This window comes from Phyllobates terribilis, unplaced genomic scaffold (genome assembly GCF_046119375.1).
Source record: "Phyllobates terribilis strain yellow unplaced genomic scaffold, ASM4611937v1 Scaffold_9__5_contigs__length_417890890, whole genome shotgun sequence".
Classification (NCBI taxonomy): Eukaryota; Metazoa; Chordata; class Amphibia; order Anura; family Dendrobatidae; genus Phyllobates; species Phyllobates terribilis.
In genome coordinates this window covers 238,544,658-238,560,247 of record NW_027362769.1, presented here as the reverse complement: position 1 = coordinate 238,560,247, position 15,590 = coordinate 238,544,658, and the positions used below count along the sequence as shown (strand labels likewise).

The 15,590-nt window shown below is 41.2% G+C and overlaps 1 protein-coding gene across 1 annotated transcript in view; it reads left to right on the top strand.

Annotated features, from left to right (window-relative positions):
- Positions 1–11,625, top strand: part of HAPSTR1 (HUWE1 associated protein modifying stress responses) — a 30,451-nt gene extending 18,826 nt beyond the window's left edge. Inside the window, exon 4 of the mRNA XM_073647751.1 lies at positions 9,847–11,625. Within this exon, the coding sequence (XP_073503852.1) occupies positions 9,847–10,091 (245 nt within the window). The 3' untranslated portion in view covers positions 10,092–11,625. The remainder of the gene's footprint in view (positions 1–9,846) is intronic.
- Positions 11,626–15,590: the final 3,965 nt, after the last annotated feature.

Genomic DNA, 15,590 nt, shown 5'->3' with positions numbered 1-15,590 from the left:
TTGTACAATAAAAGTCCTGCAGCTGCTTCCACTTGTGTTTAAATTGTCAAAACTTTTCTTATTTTATACCATACAAAAAAAAATCAAAACATTAACACTGCATTTTTTTTATTGCAAAAATATTTTTTCATGACACTACTTAAAACTAGGCCGTATGAAGCTTTATTTATCAACTGTATATAGGAAAAACTGTTGCTTAGTAAAATGTTAGGTCATTATTTATTTTAAAATGCCGTTCTGCTAAAAAATAACAACAGTGGGGGGCAAGTTTAATGTCAGTGTGCTCTGAAAAAAAGAAGTTTTACAAAATATTTAACCTGCTGCATATGAGTTAAAGATAAATGGTAACTTAATTATCCCTTATCCATAGGATCAGAGGTGATCTGTAGACAGCTGGGTACCCCGCTGATCCAGAGAACAAGGCTCTGCAGAGCCCCACTTGAATGGAGCAATGGCCGAACATGCGCAAATCCACTCTATTCATTCTTTACGCTAGAAATGACAAAGTATAGCACATGGCTTTTCTGTCAGTCCCATACAGAATGAATAGAGTTGGTACATGTGTGGCCACCAAGCCATTCAGCCCTGTTCTCTTATACCCATGGGAGTTACATTGATTGGATTTCTACCAATCTGCAAGTTATCTTCTATCCAGTGGATATATAACTTCGATAGCAATTAAAGGACTATTTTCATCTAACGCAAAAGGGACTTGCAGTCATAATTAGCATTTTGCTCTTTTTATACTAATCTGTGGTTAAACTTTGCAGCACCCAGGAGTGCAATTATAAGCCTACAACAGCGTTAAAGTGGTTGTCCAGGACTTAAAATGGCCATACAAATTAAATGGCTGTTGGTGGAACAATGCTTCGGCCTATCACTTGTCTGACAGCTATCTCAGCTGGCTTTCCCAGACACAGGAGCGCTCATTTGGCCAAATGTACCTGTGTTCGATGAGAAAGTTGCTAATTTATCTCTGGGATTACAAAGCGATAATCAGTCCGAAATCGGACATGTGCGATCAACATCTCCCCAAACCATCAATTGGCCTGCACCCTCGTACACTTCGGATTGATGGCCAAACCCATTGATATTTGTGTGTTGCTTCTACATTAGACTAATATATATGGGGGTCTGATAGGTTATCAATATGAGATCGGTGGTGGTCTAGCACCTCTACTATTAACTAAAATCTGCTGCAGCAACGAGCAAATGAAAGCAATGTATGAAGTAGTACATCGCTGCTCCATTCACTTAGTGGCTGCTGACTACTGCTATTTATCTCACTTTCTCTGTAATGGGAGATAAACCATAGTACTTGCCAGTGGCCAATAAGTGATGTACAGGGCTTTTGTACTCCATTCAGAAAATTGCTTTCATCTGGCTGCTGGGGATGTTGGACCATTACCAAAATTGTATTGACCTGAGTTCCAGACAACCCTTTTAATATGCAAACCTTGATGACCTAGCCTGGGTTCATCTGCTGGAAATATGCATGTTAACAGTTTAACCCTGGAAAATTCTCTCTAGACCAGCAGTCAGTGACTGCAGGAAAACCTATACATTATATAGCATAGAACATGGGCATGATGAAGGGGATTTGTCCATTTTGGAAATACTTTTTAGTTGGCAGATCGCCTGATTGTTAGCCGATATTAGTTGTTGGGATAAGAAAGCATTATATGGTGACTGCTTTAATGTGAAGACTCATTGAATTCTTTACACCAGTAGACTATCCATCCAAAGTTGTTTCCCAGCTATTGGAGCAAGGGGGGTACAATATAAAGTACTTAGTTTTTCAAATTAAAGGGAACCTGTCACCAGAAATAACGCTAGTAACCTGCAGATAAGATATGCGATTAATCTGCAGGTTAATAGCGTCGTTATGCTGCCCGGCCCCTGCACGCAGCTGATTGCAGCGGGGAGAAAATTTAACTTTTATCCTCCCTGACAGCATTCGCTTGAAATCATTGGGACGGGTGAGCCGCTGGTTTAGTCACAGCTCTAGTCATTTTTCCGACAAAGTTTACAAAACCTTTTTTTTTTTTCTTTTTTTTTTTTGGGACCACATCACATTTGAAGTGACTTTTGGGTATTTTCTGTCATAAAGGCACCTAAAAGTGACACCATTCTAAAAACTGCACCGCTCAAGGTGCTCAAAACCACATTCAAGAAGTTTATTAACCCTTCAGGTGCTTCACAGGAATTTTTTGAATGTGGAAGAAAACGAACATTTTAACTTATTTTTGTGAAAAAAAAAAAAAAAAAAATTTTTTAGACCAAAATTTTTACATTTTCACAAGGGTAAAAGGAAAAAATAAACCTCAAAATTTGTCGTAATTTCTCCTGAGCACGCCAATACCCCAAATGTGTGTGTGGGGGGGGGACCATGTTGCGTTTGGAGAGCCCCTGATGTGCCTAAACAGTGGAAACCCCCCACAAGTGACACCATTTTGGAAACTAGACCCCTCAGGGAACTGATCTAGATGAGTGGTGAGCACCTTGAACCCCTAGGTGCTTCACAGAAGTTTATAACATTGAGCCGTCAGAATAAAATTTTCACATTTTTGCAACAAAAATGTTTTTCAGCCTCCAATTTTGCATTTTCATAACTAACCTGAGAAATTGCACCATACCATTTGTTGTGCAATTTTTCCTGATGAAGCAAGTACCTCATACGTGGGGGAAAACCACTGTTTGGCCGCACTGCAGGGTTGGGAAGTATAGCAGCCTCAAAACATATGGGGTGGAGACTCGAGCACCCGCGATACTAAGTGCATGCCCAAGCACCCAATGCAAACTCAAGTAGCGAGCGCTTGCGCTCAACACTAGTCGCCATATCACCATTTTTGTTTTTCTTTACTTTTGAAAAAATCCCAACCCTAGCATAACCCTCACCCTAGTGTTTATTTTTTACGCCGTTCCTCTTGCGGTATAAATGATTGGACGACTTTATTCTTTGGGTCGATGCGATACCAGATTCATATCGGATTTTTATGTTTGGCTGCTGACACACAGACTTTTTTTTTTTTTTTTTTTAAATAGTATTTTATAAAATTTTCATTCTTTTTTTCCACTTTGACACTTTTTTACTTTTTGCACTCTGCACCACTATGGGACTTTAACCCCTTTAAATCCTGGGGCATATTAGTACGCCCTAGGCCCTCACCCCCGGTTCAGCTTGGCCTCTGGCGCTGAGCTCGCACTGAACTGGGCACATGTCAGCGGATTTATACAGCAGCCATGTGCCCGTAACAGCCGTGGGTGGAATCGCGATCCACCCGCGGCTGTTAACCAGTCATATGCCGCTGTCAATCTGACAGCAGCATTTAACATCACTGCGCCGCATTAGCCTCGCCTGTCGGTGATCCTGTCACATGATCGCGGGTCACCGATGGGTTGGCATGACAACCCGGGGTCTGCAGCAGACCCCTGTGGATGTCATGTCTCAATTGCTATGAGTGCTACCCAGTGGGCAGCGCTCATAGTAAGTGAGCATTTCTACTGCATACAGGTGATCTGCTCGTCACCTGTATGCAGTAGAAGCAATCAGAAAACTGCTGCTTCTAGTCTCCTATGGAAACTATTGAAGCATGCAGAAAGTGTAAAAAAAAAAAAAAAAAAAAAAAAAAAAAAAAGTTTTTTAAAAAAATAAAGTTAAAATCACCCCCCCCTTTCGCCCCATTCAAAATAAAATAATAAAAACACATACACATATTTGGTATCGCTGCGTTCAGACTCGCCCGATCTATCAATATAAAATAATAAAAATAATCCAATCGGTAACTGCGTAACGAGAAAAAATTCTAAACGCCAGAATTACGTTTTTTTTTTGGTCATTGCAATAACGGGTGATCAAAACATCGAATCTACCCCAAAACAGTATCAATAAAAACGTCAGTCAGAGCGCAAAAAATAAGCCCTCACCCGGCCCCAGAACCTGAAAAATGGAGACGCTACGGGTCTTGGAAATTGGCGCTTTATTATTTAAGTGGTGGAAAAAAAAAAAAAAAAAAGAACTTATACATGTTTGGTATCTACGAATTCGTAATGACCTGGAGAATAATAATGGTAGGTAATTTTTAGCATTCAGTGAACGTGGTAAAAAAAAACAGCTTTTACTTTTTTTGCAATTTTGCCGCACTTGGAATTTTTTTTCCCATTTTCCAGTACACAATATGGTAAAACCAGTGATGTCGTTCAAAAGTACAACTTGTCTCTCAAAAAATAAGCCCTCACATGGCCATATTGACCAAAAAATGAAAACGCTATGACTCTGGGAACAAGGCGAGCAAAAAAACGAAAATGCAAAAATGGAAAATCCCAAGGTCCTTAAGGGGTTAATGTTTTTTGCAGGCTGATCGCTTGCGTAAGCAGAGATGCAGCAGCATCCTTATGCTATGCAGGCTGTCAGCTCTGCACTGGCACAAGTTAGCTCATGCACTGCGCACGATCTATCTAGCTGCCTGCCTGGTGACCCAGATGTCGTCATGACTACATCAGGTCACCATGGTGACAATTGGGACCCTGCACACACTGCGCTGTGTCTCCAATCCAAGGTAAGAGGGGCGCTCTTACCACTGCTTGACTCAGAAATGCTGCGATCAACTGGGAGGGGTGGGGGACCGCTCCTGGCACATAGTGCGGGGTGTCAGCTGTTCGAATCAGCTGACACCCGGCGGCGATCGTGCCCGCACAGCCTCTGTCCTCGGATCAAAGATTGCAACATGTTGCAAGTGCCTCCGATAATTGGATTGCACGCACCCATAGAAGTCTATGGGTGCATATAAAACATTGGGCTCTGATCCGAGTGCAGTTCGATTACCTCGGACGCCTGCAATGGAGGAGATGGAGAAATTACTTCCCGTCTCCTCAGCACCTGTGCTGCAGTTCTCTTATGTGAGCAAATTAGAGCACTGACACTTGGTGGCACAGGCAAATCAATCAATCAAACCATAGATGTCCATAAATTAACCTCTTCACCCCCAGACCACTTTCAGTGTTTGAGGTTTGTTTTTTGCTCCCCTTCTTCCCAGAGCCATAACTTTTTTTTTTTTCGGTCAATATGGCCATGTGAGGGCTTGCAGGACAAGTTGTACTTTTGAACTACACCATTGGTTTTACCATTTTGTGTACTGGAAAACGGGAAAATTCAAAGTGCGGTGAAATTGCAAAAAAAAGTGCAATTCCACAATTGTGTTTTTTTTTCCCCTTAACCATGTTCACTAAATGCAAGTGGTGGGAAAAAATCCAAAGTTTGTGTTTTTAAAAAAAAAAAAAAAAAAAAAACAATTTTCCGAGACCCTCAGCGTCTCCATTTTTCGTGGTCTGGGGCTGGGTGAGGGCTTATTTTTTTGGCGCGCTGAGCAGACTTTTTATTGGTACTACAAGAAACATAATTCTTTTTGTTTTTTGATTATTTTTTTTTTTTCTCGTTACGGCGTTTACCGATCGGATTCAATCTTTTTATATTTTTTTATTAAGGGTGTGTTTCTGAACTTGGTGATACCAAGTGTGTATTTTTTAATTTGAACTAGCTGTACCCGGCCACGTGTTGTGGCTGTCCGGTGAAAAGGAAGAGAGCGCGCACGTTTCTAAAATATTTAACTTCACAATGCTTGTGGGTCTACAATATTTTTTGTTGTTCCATTGTCTGTGTAGATATAGAGAGTCTGGTTTTGCCGACTCTAGAACACACAACATGTAATTGTCCATGTGAGAAGTAATCCGTATGTAGATTTAAACTGCAGAATTCTAAAGATTGGCCCTGAGCTTTGTTGATGGTGATTGCAAACGCCAATCCAATTGGGAATTGCAATCTCTTAAATTGAAATGGCATATCTGTTGGAATCATAGGAATGTGAAGAATGAGGACATCTTCACCTTTTGAAAGGTCCTGTCAAGATTGTTGCTTCAACGTCATTGCTCATAATTGTTTTACTGCAAGCTGCGTGTCGTTGGAAAGCTTTGGCTGGTTGATATTTCGCAACATAATTGGCAAGCTGATTTTTTTCATTTGCAGTACATGCGGTGGCATCCCTGGCAGATCCAGTGAATTCAAAAAATCTGTTGGATAATTAACCGCTTCATCTGCTTCCACAACATTGTCGACGGACTTGTATGTGACTGCCTCGCTTTGAATGTTGGACTGAATATTAAGTTCTTATATGTCCTTTGTTCTTGGCCTCCAGAATAGCTCATTCACTCAGCCAATCGTGATTCTTATAATTGGTTTCAATATTGAGAAATATTTTTTCAACCAATTGTTCTTTTGTCGTCACTAAATTGCAGAAGTTCAGGCAATGAAATTCGTGCTGAGGTCAGGTCAACTGGCACCTTTCCGTTCCCAATTTCCAGCAATTGATGTGAGACTTTCAGCTGATCGATCGTTTTGCTGCTGGACACACATATTTGTAGTTTAACGTCTTTACGTGTTGCCACAAAGAGTATTTCAGGCAAGCATTTATTTCATCCGCTGGTGTCTATCGAGGAATTACAGGTAATGTTTGCCTGAAATCTCCTGCAAGCAATTTTAATGCGTTCCCAAATGATCTGACGTGTCCACGTAAATCTTGCAATAAACGATCAAGAGCCTCGAGCAATTTATTTTATTTTTTTTTTTATCCGCCATTGTGCATTCATCCCAAACAATAAGTTTGTATTTCTGCAATACTTTCCCCATGCCGGATGCTTTGGAAATGTTGCAGGTGGGAGTTTCAATAAATTGATCTGCTTGATTTGTCCCAGGCCGTTACCTGCCAGATCACAGTGCCGGTGGCGCAGTGGGATTTACACTCGCTCACTATCCACCCACTGCTGCGAGGCTCAGGCCCAGCTCAGCGCCCAAAGCAAATGCCGCGGCCTGCTCCTCTCCGTGCAGCCTCCTTCTCCTTCCCTCCCTCCCCCTTTCTAGTTGCACAGTCGGAAATAAGACACTACTACCAGAGAAGCGGAGGCGGCCGCCTCTCAGGCGGTGGTGGTGATGAGCAGCAGCGTCTTTTGGCCTAGAACAGACGGTCTCGTCATTCCAACGCTCACAGGGACACAAAAGGAGCAGAGCCTAGGCAGCGGCTGGGGCAAATGAAGGAGAGGGAGAAGGGTTTAAGAATGAGATTTCACTAAGGGGGGTAGAATGGCAGGCGGCTGGAGAGAGTCAGCCTGGGACTGAGCTCGTAACACCCCCTCCCTCCCCTTCCTCTCGCTGTTGCTCTTGCGTCCAACAACTGGTGTATAAAAACATAGTAGGTATATAAAAACATGCGTGTATTTGACTGCAACGTCAATTTCAAAGCAATTGGTGAACAACTGTCGGATTTAAGATTTTAAGCAAACATTTACTTTTTATTTATATAGATGGGGCAAGGGGGGGGGGGTGATTTTGAATGAGTGTGTATATATTTTTTTTTCTACTTTTTACTTGCTTCAATAATCTCCATAGGAGACTTGAAGCTGTAATCATCTGACTACTTGTGTTACATATAGCAGGGCTGAAGCCCTTCTATTTGTAACAAAAGTGCTAATCTGATATGAACGCTGACCATTGGGTGGCTCTCATAGCAGCTGGGCTATGACAACCACAGGTGTCTCCTGCAGACCCCGGGTTGTCATGCCAACCCATCAGCGCCCTTCGATCATGTGACGGGTGCACTGATGGGCAGGTCATATGACTCGCTGTCGGAGTTTAACATGGCCACGCCGAGAGCGACATTTAACATGTTAACAGCCGCAGGTGGATCACGATTCCACCCACAGCTGTTAGGGGCACATGACAGCTGATCAGATCAGCTGTCATTTGCCTGAAAACATGTGGGCTCGGCGCCAGAGCCCGCATGGAGTGCAGAGACACGACTGATGACTTATACATACGTCATCGGTAGTGAAGGTTGTGTAATAATGAGAAATGACACAAGGAAAAAGTATTGAACACTTGAACAAAGAGGTACAAAAAGCCATGGAAAGTCATGACACCAGCTGAAATCTTTCAGTAATTAGAAAACAATTCTGCCACTTGGTGAAAAATATCAGCTGGTTCAACTGATGGCCTGTAAAAAGGTGTCTCATTACCAAGGTGCCACAAGAAACATCTCATGAATGGGTCAAACTAGTGAGCGGTCTCAATACCTTCCCAACCTTATTGTTGCAAAAAATACTGATTTACATTGGTTACAGAAGAATTTCTAAACTACTGAAGGTTCCAGTGAGCACTGTAGAGTCCATAGTCTGTAAGTGGTAAGAACATAATTTAATCATAAACCAGCAATGACCAGGTACTTATCCAAATATTTCAGGAGTGAAAATAATTGTCAGCGTTGTTTGAGAGCTACAGAAAGACCTGGAATCATCCATGTTCTCCTCTTCTCAGTAACGTCACTCCTCTGCAGACTGTGACTTTTACAAAGTAAGCCTATGAGGCTGGATGCCCACGATCCGGAGCTGATGCAGGTTTGACGCTGCAGACTTGTGCAGTGTCAAACCCGCAGCATCCAGATGTTACAGCATAGTGGATTGGGTTTGTAGAAATCCCATGTCCACTATGCTTCTGCAGCTCACCCGCGGAAACTGATATGGGACACGTCTTTCCAGACCACATGTCAATATGTCTTATGGGTCCGCATGCGGGCTTTCCCTATAGACCTAACCTCCTATGAGGGAAGTCAGCATGTGGGAAAAAAAATGGCCACCACTTTTTTGCATAGGTGAGCTGAAGCTGTCGGCGTCTGGGCCGCAGTCCTGGACGCATCGTGGACACGTAACCTGAAGCATCAGAACAAGGCTGCATTGCCTTCTGTTGTAAAAGACTTCCTGCTCATGCGTAGTCAGCCAGCTAGTTGGAATTGTGGTGATGTCACTGAGAAGCGAAGAAAAATTAGTATTAATACACTGTAGTGCGACGGTGTTCAGAGTGCAGTAATGAGGCCGTGACCCACGTAAAATTCAACTTAACTATCTTCCGGTTTGCAGCCGGGTGGTCAAAGAACATTCCGTTTCTAAACCACTTGCCATGGGTGACTGTGACGCCATATCACTCTGAGGTGCGTCAAAGTTTTTCCTTCTTTGGCTCTGTGTTCATGTCACACAGGCCTGTATTTCAGAGCCTCCTGCCATCCTGTAGTTCACTCCAAAAATAAAAGCCCATGCCGGGTTTTCTTAGATCCGACTTGGCCTAATGGCTTGACCAAGTCCAAACTTTTTTATTTTGCACTGCAACCACAGGTGTGTCTGTGCAATGCACTCCAGCGAGTATAATATGCCTCTATGCACATCCTGGGGGATACATACCATCCCCCGCATATAATTCCCCTCACTGCCTCACAATACTCGCATTACATTTTGTGTGTGCGCATACATAACCACTTGCCTACCAGTAAAGAAAATGTCCCCAAAAGTGGACAACCTGTTTTAAGGTCTCCATAACATTTGGCAGGGTGAACTATTTAGGGGTTAATTCCCCCTCATTTGCATACATGTTCAACCCAGAGAAGAGCTTCTGCTCCATCACACAGCTGTAGTTTTTGGTCCTTGGTCTTCTCTCCTCCCTTCTTCATTGGTTGACAGTTCTGGCTTTGTAGGATGCAGTCAGGGACATAGATTTATATAAAACAGGTGAAATGATGCACTGAAGTGTTCAGTTGCGCTTGTTAGTGGTCATCTAACCTACACCAAATGTGTTAGTTACGTCTGTAATTGTTAGACCAGTGATGAGTTGCTCTAGCCTGCTCCATACTAACAAATCCTAATGCTACCCCCATGTGAAAATTCTGTTGTCCAGGTGCAATGTGTATATATATGATCATTTGTGTAGGCAAAGTGAAATAGTTTTGTTACAATTTGTTTTCTTAATTGCAGGTCTCAGTGGTGCAATGGCTAGTATAAGTGTTCGCTCAAGTACTCCGGGATCACCCACCCACGTCGGCGGCAGTTCGAATACCAGCCGTAGGAGAAATGGACTCCTCGATGTCGATTTGAATACTTTCATATCAGAGGAAATGGCACTCCACTTGGACAATGGTGGCACTAGAAAGCGTACCTCAGCCCAGTGCAGCAACGTCATTACAGACTCTCCAACCAATAAACGCAACAGAATGATCTAAACCTACAAAATTCTAAAAATCCACCATGCTGCTTGAAAGCCACTTTATCCTCAACATACTGTCTGAAAGGAACCATCTTCCCTTTTTCACTGTTCAAAACAATGAATTCAGCGATTGCCATAAAGAAGTTCTGAATATTACAGTAGATGCATATTGGCTTTCTATGAACGTTATTACACTTAACAGATCATCTGAAATTGTGTAGTATATGGTAAGATCATCCTAGGTGAACAACAGCCCATTAAATGCGAAGTGACCTTACTTGTATTTGCAAAGGGAAAGATCATTACTTTTTGTCCCCCCCCCCCCCCTCCCTCCCTCCTCTTCTATGTATTGCTTCAACAGTATTGCCATGTGTTTGCCTGATACTTCAGAGGGCATCCATCAGTTCTGAAAGCTTTTCATACACTGTGCAGCTCTTTCCTTTTCAGATAAATTTTGGTTATTGTGTGATTTTTATGTACAGAGGTGCTATGACAGTCATACACGATGAATCCATCCGATTCACTTTGTATCTTTTTAGTGCCCTGACATGCCAATATTAAAAACGTCTCCAAATTATTCTCCATAGGCTTCAAAGATGGTCAGTTTAAGCTTATGTATGCACTTATTACATGCTTGTTGTAACCTTGTTAGGTAATTGTAACTGTATAAGCCACACTAAATCCTAAAAAAAATGAAAACCCAAACTATTTCTATAACTCTCTACGTGTACATTTTTTGGTCAATAGTGTATTTATTCTGTTAACTGAAGGTATATTCGGCTGCACTGCACCCCATTTTTTTTTTCTTTCCAGACAGACGTTTTGCCCCCAAACTACATGTAATGAACAATTTAGTCATTGGGATTTGTGTTGAAGTATTTTCCTTTTGTAAGCGATAAGGTTCAGTGGTGGTTCTTCGTGTCTCCGTGGTATGCCATCCGACACATTTGAGTGCTTGCTGCAGCTTCACCCTTTGCCCTAGACTGCACAAGGTTGGTTTGAATGGTCTAAGTAAATCTTACAATAACTACCCAGTTTTAGATTTTTATAGTGCTTAAAATCTCCCCTTCCCATGTAGACAAATGGTATTTAGGAACAATAAGCCGCCATGTCCATTATTTACCTGTGTTTAAGCTTACAGTTGGAATTGAACACTATACGCTCTGTACTGAAAGATGGTACTGTACCGCTTTGCAAGTAGCTCATTTATGCCCCAAACAGTTAAAGGGCTACCGAAAGAAGGTTCCTTTGTATTCCTTTGGTGCACATTGGTAAACACATTGAACTTATTCCTGGCCACTTGAGAAATATCCAGGTTTGTATAATGTTAAAAAAAAAAAAAAAAAAATATATAAGAAAAAAAAATTTGATCTGTATAACTTTTTGTATTATTGGGAATGTTATAATTTACAACCTTGCAACCAATCATGCGGAATCATTTGGCCTTAATCTGCTGTTTTCTGAATCCATGTGTTTAGTCACCAGACTTCATCCGTGACATTGTGTAAACTGAACTTCATTTTTTATGGCAATAAAGGCACTCCTGCGAACAGTGGTGACATGGTCTGATGGTTGGGGGAGGGGAGACCAAAATATTGGAGTGCCTTATGTGTTCCTGTAGCGTGACCTTTGGAAGAGCTAATGTGCATGTGTTCATAGGTAAGGTAAGCATATCTGTGCTGGTTATTGGTGATGACATGGCTCGTTGTAAATGCTGAGCGGCCATTTTTTTTAAGTTATTTTTACATGCCTGTTTTTGGTGACCATTGCCTGTACAAAAACAAATATTCCCTTTTTTTTAATATTTAAATTGTTCAGTTTACCACTTCAGCACTTAGGGTGCATTAAGTAAAAATGTTTTGCACCCCACATCCTTAGAGACCACTTGCCCAGGCAGTGTTCCTGAAGTTTCCCATATTGGATAGTTAACATGGGTGAATTGCTGCTGCCACAATGAGAGTACGAAGGCGTCCATGAGTTCATATATTACATGTGCTGTCTCGGAGGTTTGCCACTTTAAGCAGGTTGAGTCACGTCTAGGCTACAAAAAGATTTCTTGGTGAAAGCATTAGATGTAAGATCACCGTTTTTACACCAGTTTCTTGGGATGTGCCAAGTACAAAAGCTGCCCTTTTAACATTCATTGCGCTGTGATTAATAAAACAATGCCTATTTCCTTTGGCAAATTTTAAGTAACACTTGTGGTTTTGACTGCAAACTTTAACTAATAAAACTCCACCATTAACAACCTTGTGGTGCCTTTTTACACTCTACCGTAAGTTAGGTGGAAGGCTTTACATTTGTAGGACACATCTAGTAAAACGGGGGTAATTTGACACCGAAATCCCAATTTCATTCTTTTAATTGCTGCCAGCAAATACACTGCTTATTACAGGATAAATAGAAGTTCTAGATTTCTGAGGAAATCTGTCCTTGGTTTTCTGCCCTTGCACCTGGGTGTTGTGGAATACCTAATGGTTACATGTTAGTGTAGTATTGCTTGACTGGGGTAAAGCCTGTATTCTAAAGGCAGAGTCCTGATCTTTACTTCTCTATCTCAATCCTGTTTCATTTTGTTTTAAACTTGTGGGTAAAATTTATTGGCAAGTTTAGCAAACCTGTTTTTTTTTTTTTTTTCCAGAAAAACTAAATGTTAGCTGAGAGTCTGTAGGAAAATGTTTAATCGCACTAAAAACGATACATGACCTTTCTGTATTTTGGATCTCTAGCACGCTAGGCCTTTTATTAGGTAACCAAAAAGAGAACAATGATACCTATTTTATACAATTCAAGTGTATAAGGAAATACTGACACTGAAATAGTGAAGATTGAATCTATAACAACAGATGCAAACTCAGAACAATCATGTAAACCTATAAAGAATGGAGTTCAAAAGCACTTAAATGAGAAAATTCATATTTTTATTTGATCAGCAACATTATTAAAATTACAAATACGGGATTTTAAAAACAACCTCAATGGACGAAGATGACATGACAGAGCAGACGAATACAGGCAATATAGTACAATAGGTGAAATGTGGTGCTAATGTAGTACAAGAATGGGACATGTATCACATTTTGCAATTGCATCATTGTGCATTTAAAGTTGTTTTCCCACGAACAAAAGTTAATTTTAATCAATAGGTTTTGGAATAATAATTTCCACAATTGGATGTGTTTAACCCCTTCATCACCTTTTGGGATTTTCCGTTTTTTTTTTTTTTTTTGCTCCCCTTCTTCCCAGAGCCATAACCCCCCCCCCCATCAATATGGCCATGGGAGGGCTTGTTTTTTGTGAGATTAGTTGTACTTTTGAAAGACACCATTGATTTTACCATATAGTGTACTGGAAAATGATAAAAAAAATCCAGGTGTTGTGAAATTGCAAAAAAGTACAATTCTATATATTTTTTTTCACTTTCCATGTTCAAGAAATGCTAAAACGGACCTGCCATTATGATTCCCAAGTTTGCAGATACCAATCATGTAGAGGTAGTCCTTTTAAGTGGTGAAGAAAAAAAAATCCAAAGTATGTTTAAAAAAAAAAAAAGGCATTTTCTGAGACCCATAACGTGATCTGGAGCGGGGGTGATGGCCTGGGGAGTACTAATACGTCCTGGGCCTTTAAGGGGTTAAATGCCGCTGTCTGAGTTTGACAGCGGCATTTAACACGTTAACAGCCGCTGGTGGATTGTTATGCCTCCTGTGGCTGTCAAAGGCACATCACAGCTGATCAAATCAGCTGTGTCATGTGCCTAAAACAAAGTAGACTCAGTATCAGAGGCGACATATGACATAGACATGTCATACGTTGTAAAGCTGTTAAATAAAATGTCCCTGTGCTGAGATAATCTTATAAATGTGCCCCTGCTGTGTACTGTGTAATGGCTGTGTCTGACTGCAGGGACATGGACTGATCATACCATGTTCCTGCACGGTCAGACACAGCAGGGGCACATTTATACTATTATATCAGCACAGGAACATTTTATTTAAACACATCCAATTGTAGAAATTCTTATTCCAAGATCTATTGATTAAAGTGCACTTTTGTTCATGGGGAAAACCCCTTTTAAGTCACTGCATATTCATAATATACCAAGTAGGTGAACAAGTGTCAGTGAAAGCGGTGTCATACATTGCTTGTATAGAAACATGTGGATCAGGGTATAAGACACACAGTGCCTAACCATAGTAGTGATCCACAGCCTGTCAGAAGAAGATAAAGGTCCATATAACATGATTCTAAATACTAAACCTGATTATATAAAGTGGAAAATAAACCCATACCAGAATGTGCCTGCATCACTGCAGTGGCGTCAGCGCCAATGCAGAGTTCGGTGCTGCCTTGGATTCTTGTGTTAATCTCTGCCGTGTCATCTTTGCCCATTGTGCTTCTGCTGTTAATCCTGTATTTTAATCATGTTGATCAAATAAATAAATAAAAAAAAAAATTCTCATTTAAGTGCTTTTTGAACTCGATATGCAACTAGTGCTATTGTCTAATGTTGTTGGATTTTGAACCCAAACCTCTGGACAATTGAAATCCGTAGCCAACTTACCAATTTCAGCCTCCAGGGTATTGATATGGCGTTCGCTGGTAAGATTGTCTTGCTTGTACAGAGAACAGAATTTAAGACCCATGGCATTCACTTTTGCTATCTCTTAGATCCATCTTCAGAACTCGCCAATGAGCTGTGATTACTGGAAAACCTGCTAGGTTTAGAGATGACGGTCTTGGTGCTGTAAAGCCTTGGGTCTGTCTAGTTACTAGTAGCACATTGAGGGCTCCTCTAATGTAGATGCTATCGATGCTGTTTTGCCAGCTGAAAACACTGATCTCCTTGATCAGAGCTGCAGCTCTGGTTCCTTCTTGGTAATTTATATAAGCCTCTACAGTATTGTTGTCCTTTATTTTATGGAATATATGTAGCAGGAAGGAAATGACATAACGTGAAATTGATGCACTTCCTATCTCTAAAATTGTAAAGCATGTCACTTTTTGCCTGAGCCCAGAACTTTAGTACCATAGAGGTTTCCAGATGTGGTCTCCACCCTCTTTAGGAAGAATCTAATGTAATGATGTGCCATTGAACAGGAGCCAGTGACCTTCCATTTGGCAGGTTCATCCACCATTGTTGGGATTCTTTTTTTTTTTCCCTCAAAAGCATAGTATAAGGCGTCCTGTTTGAGCCTTGTCCCATTTGGCAAGAAATCCAGCTTTAAGGGCCTGATATGAGTTATGACTCAAGGAAAGGCTTTATGCAGCCACTCAGCAGCCCCAAAAATACAAAGATAAATGCAGCACTCACCAATGCATACAATTCTGTTTCTTTATTCCAGCTGGATTTAAATCGCTGAGATGTGTGGAGTACTTTATACACGCAGACAACAGCCCCTTCACACACCTCATGCGCTGCTTCCCAGGCAATACTAGGAAGACGTGTGTTGTGAGCGTAAAATGGCTGTTGTCCGTATGTAAAGTGTTCCAATAGACTCCTGCTGTATTTTAA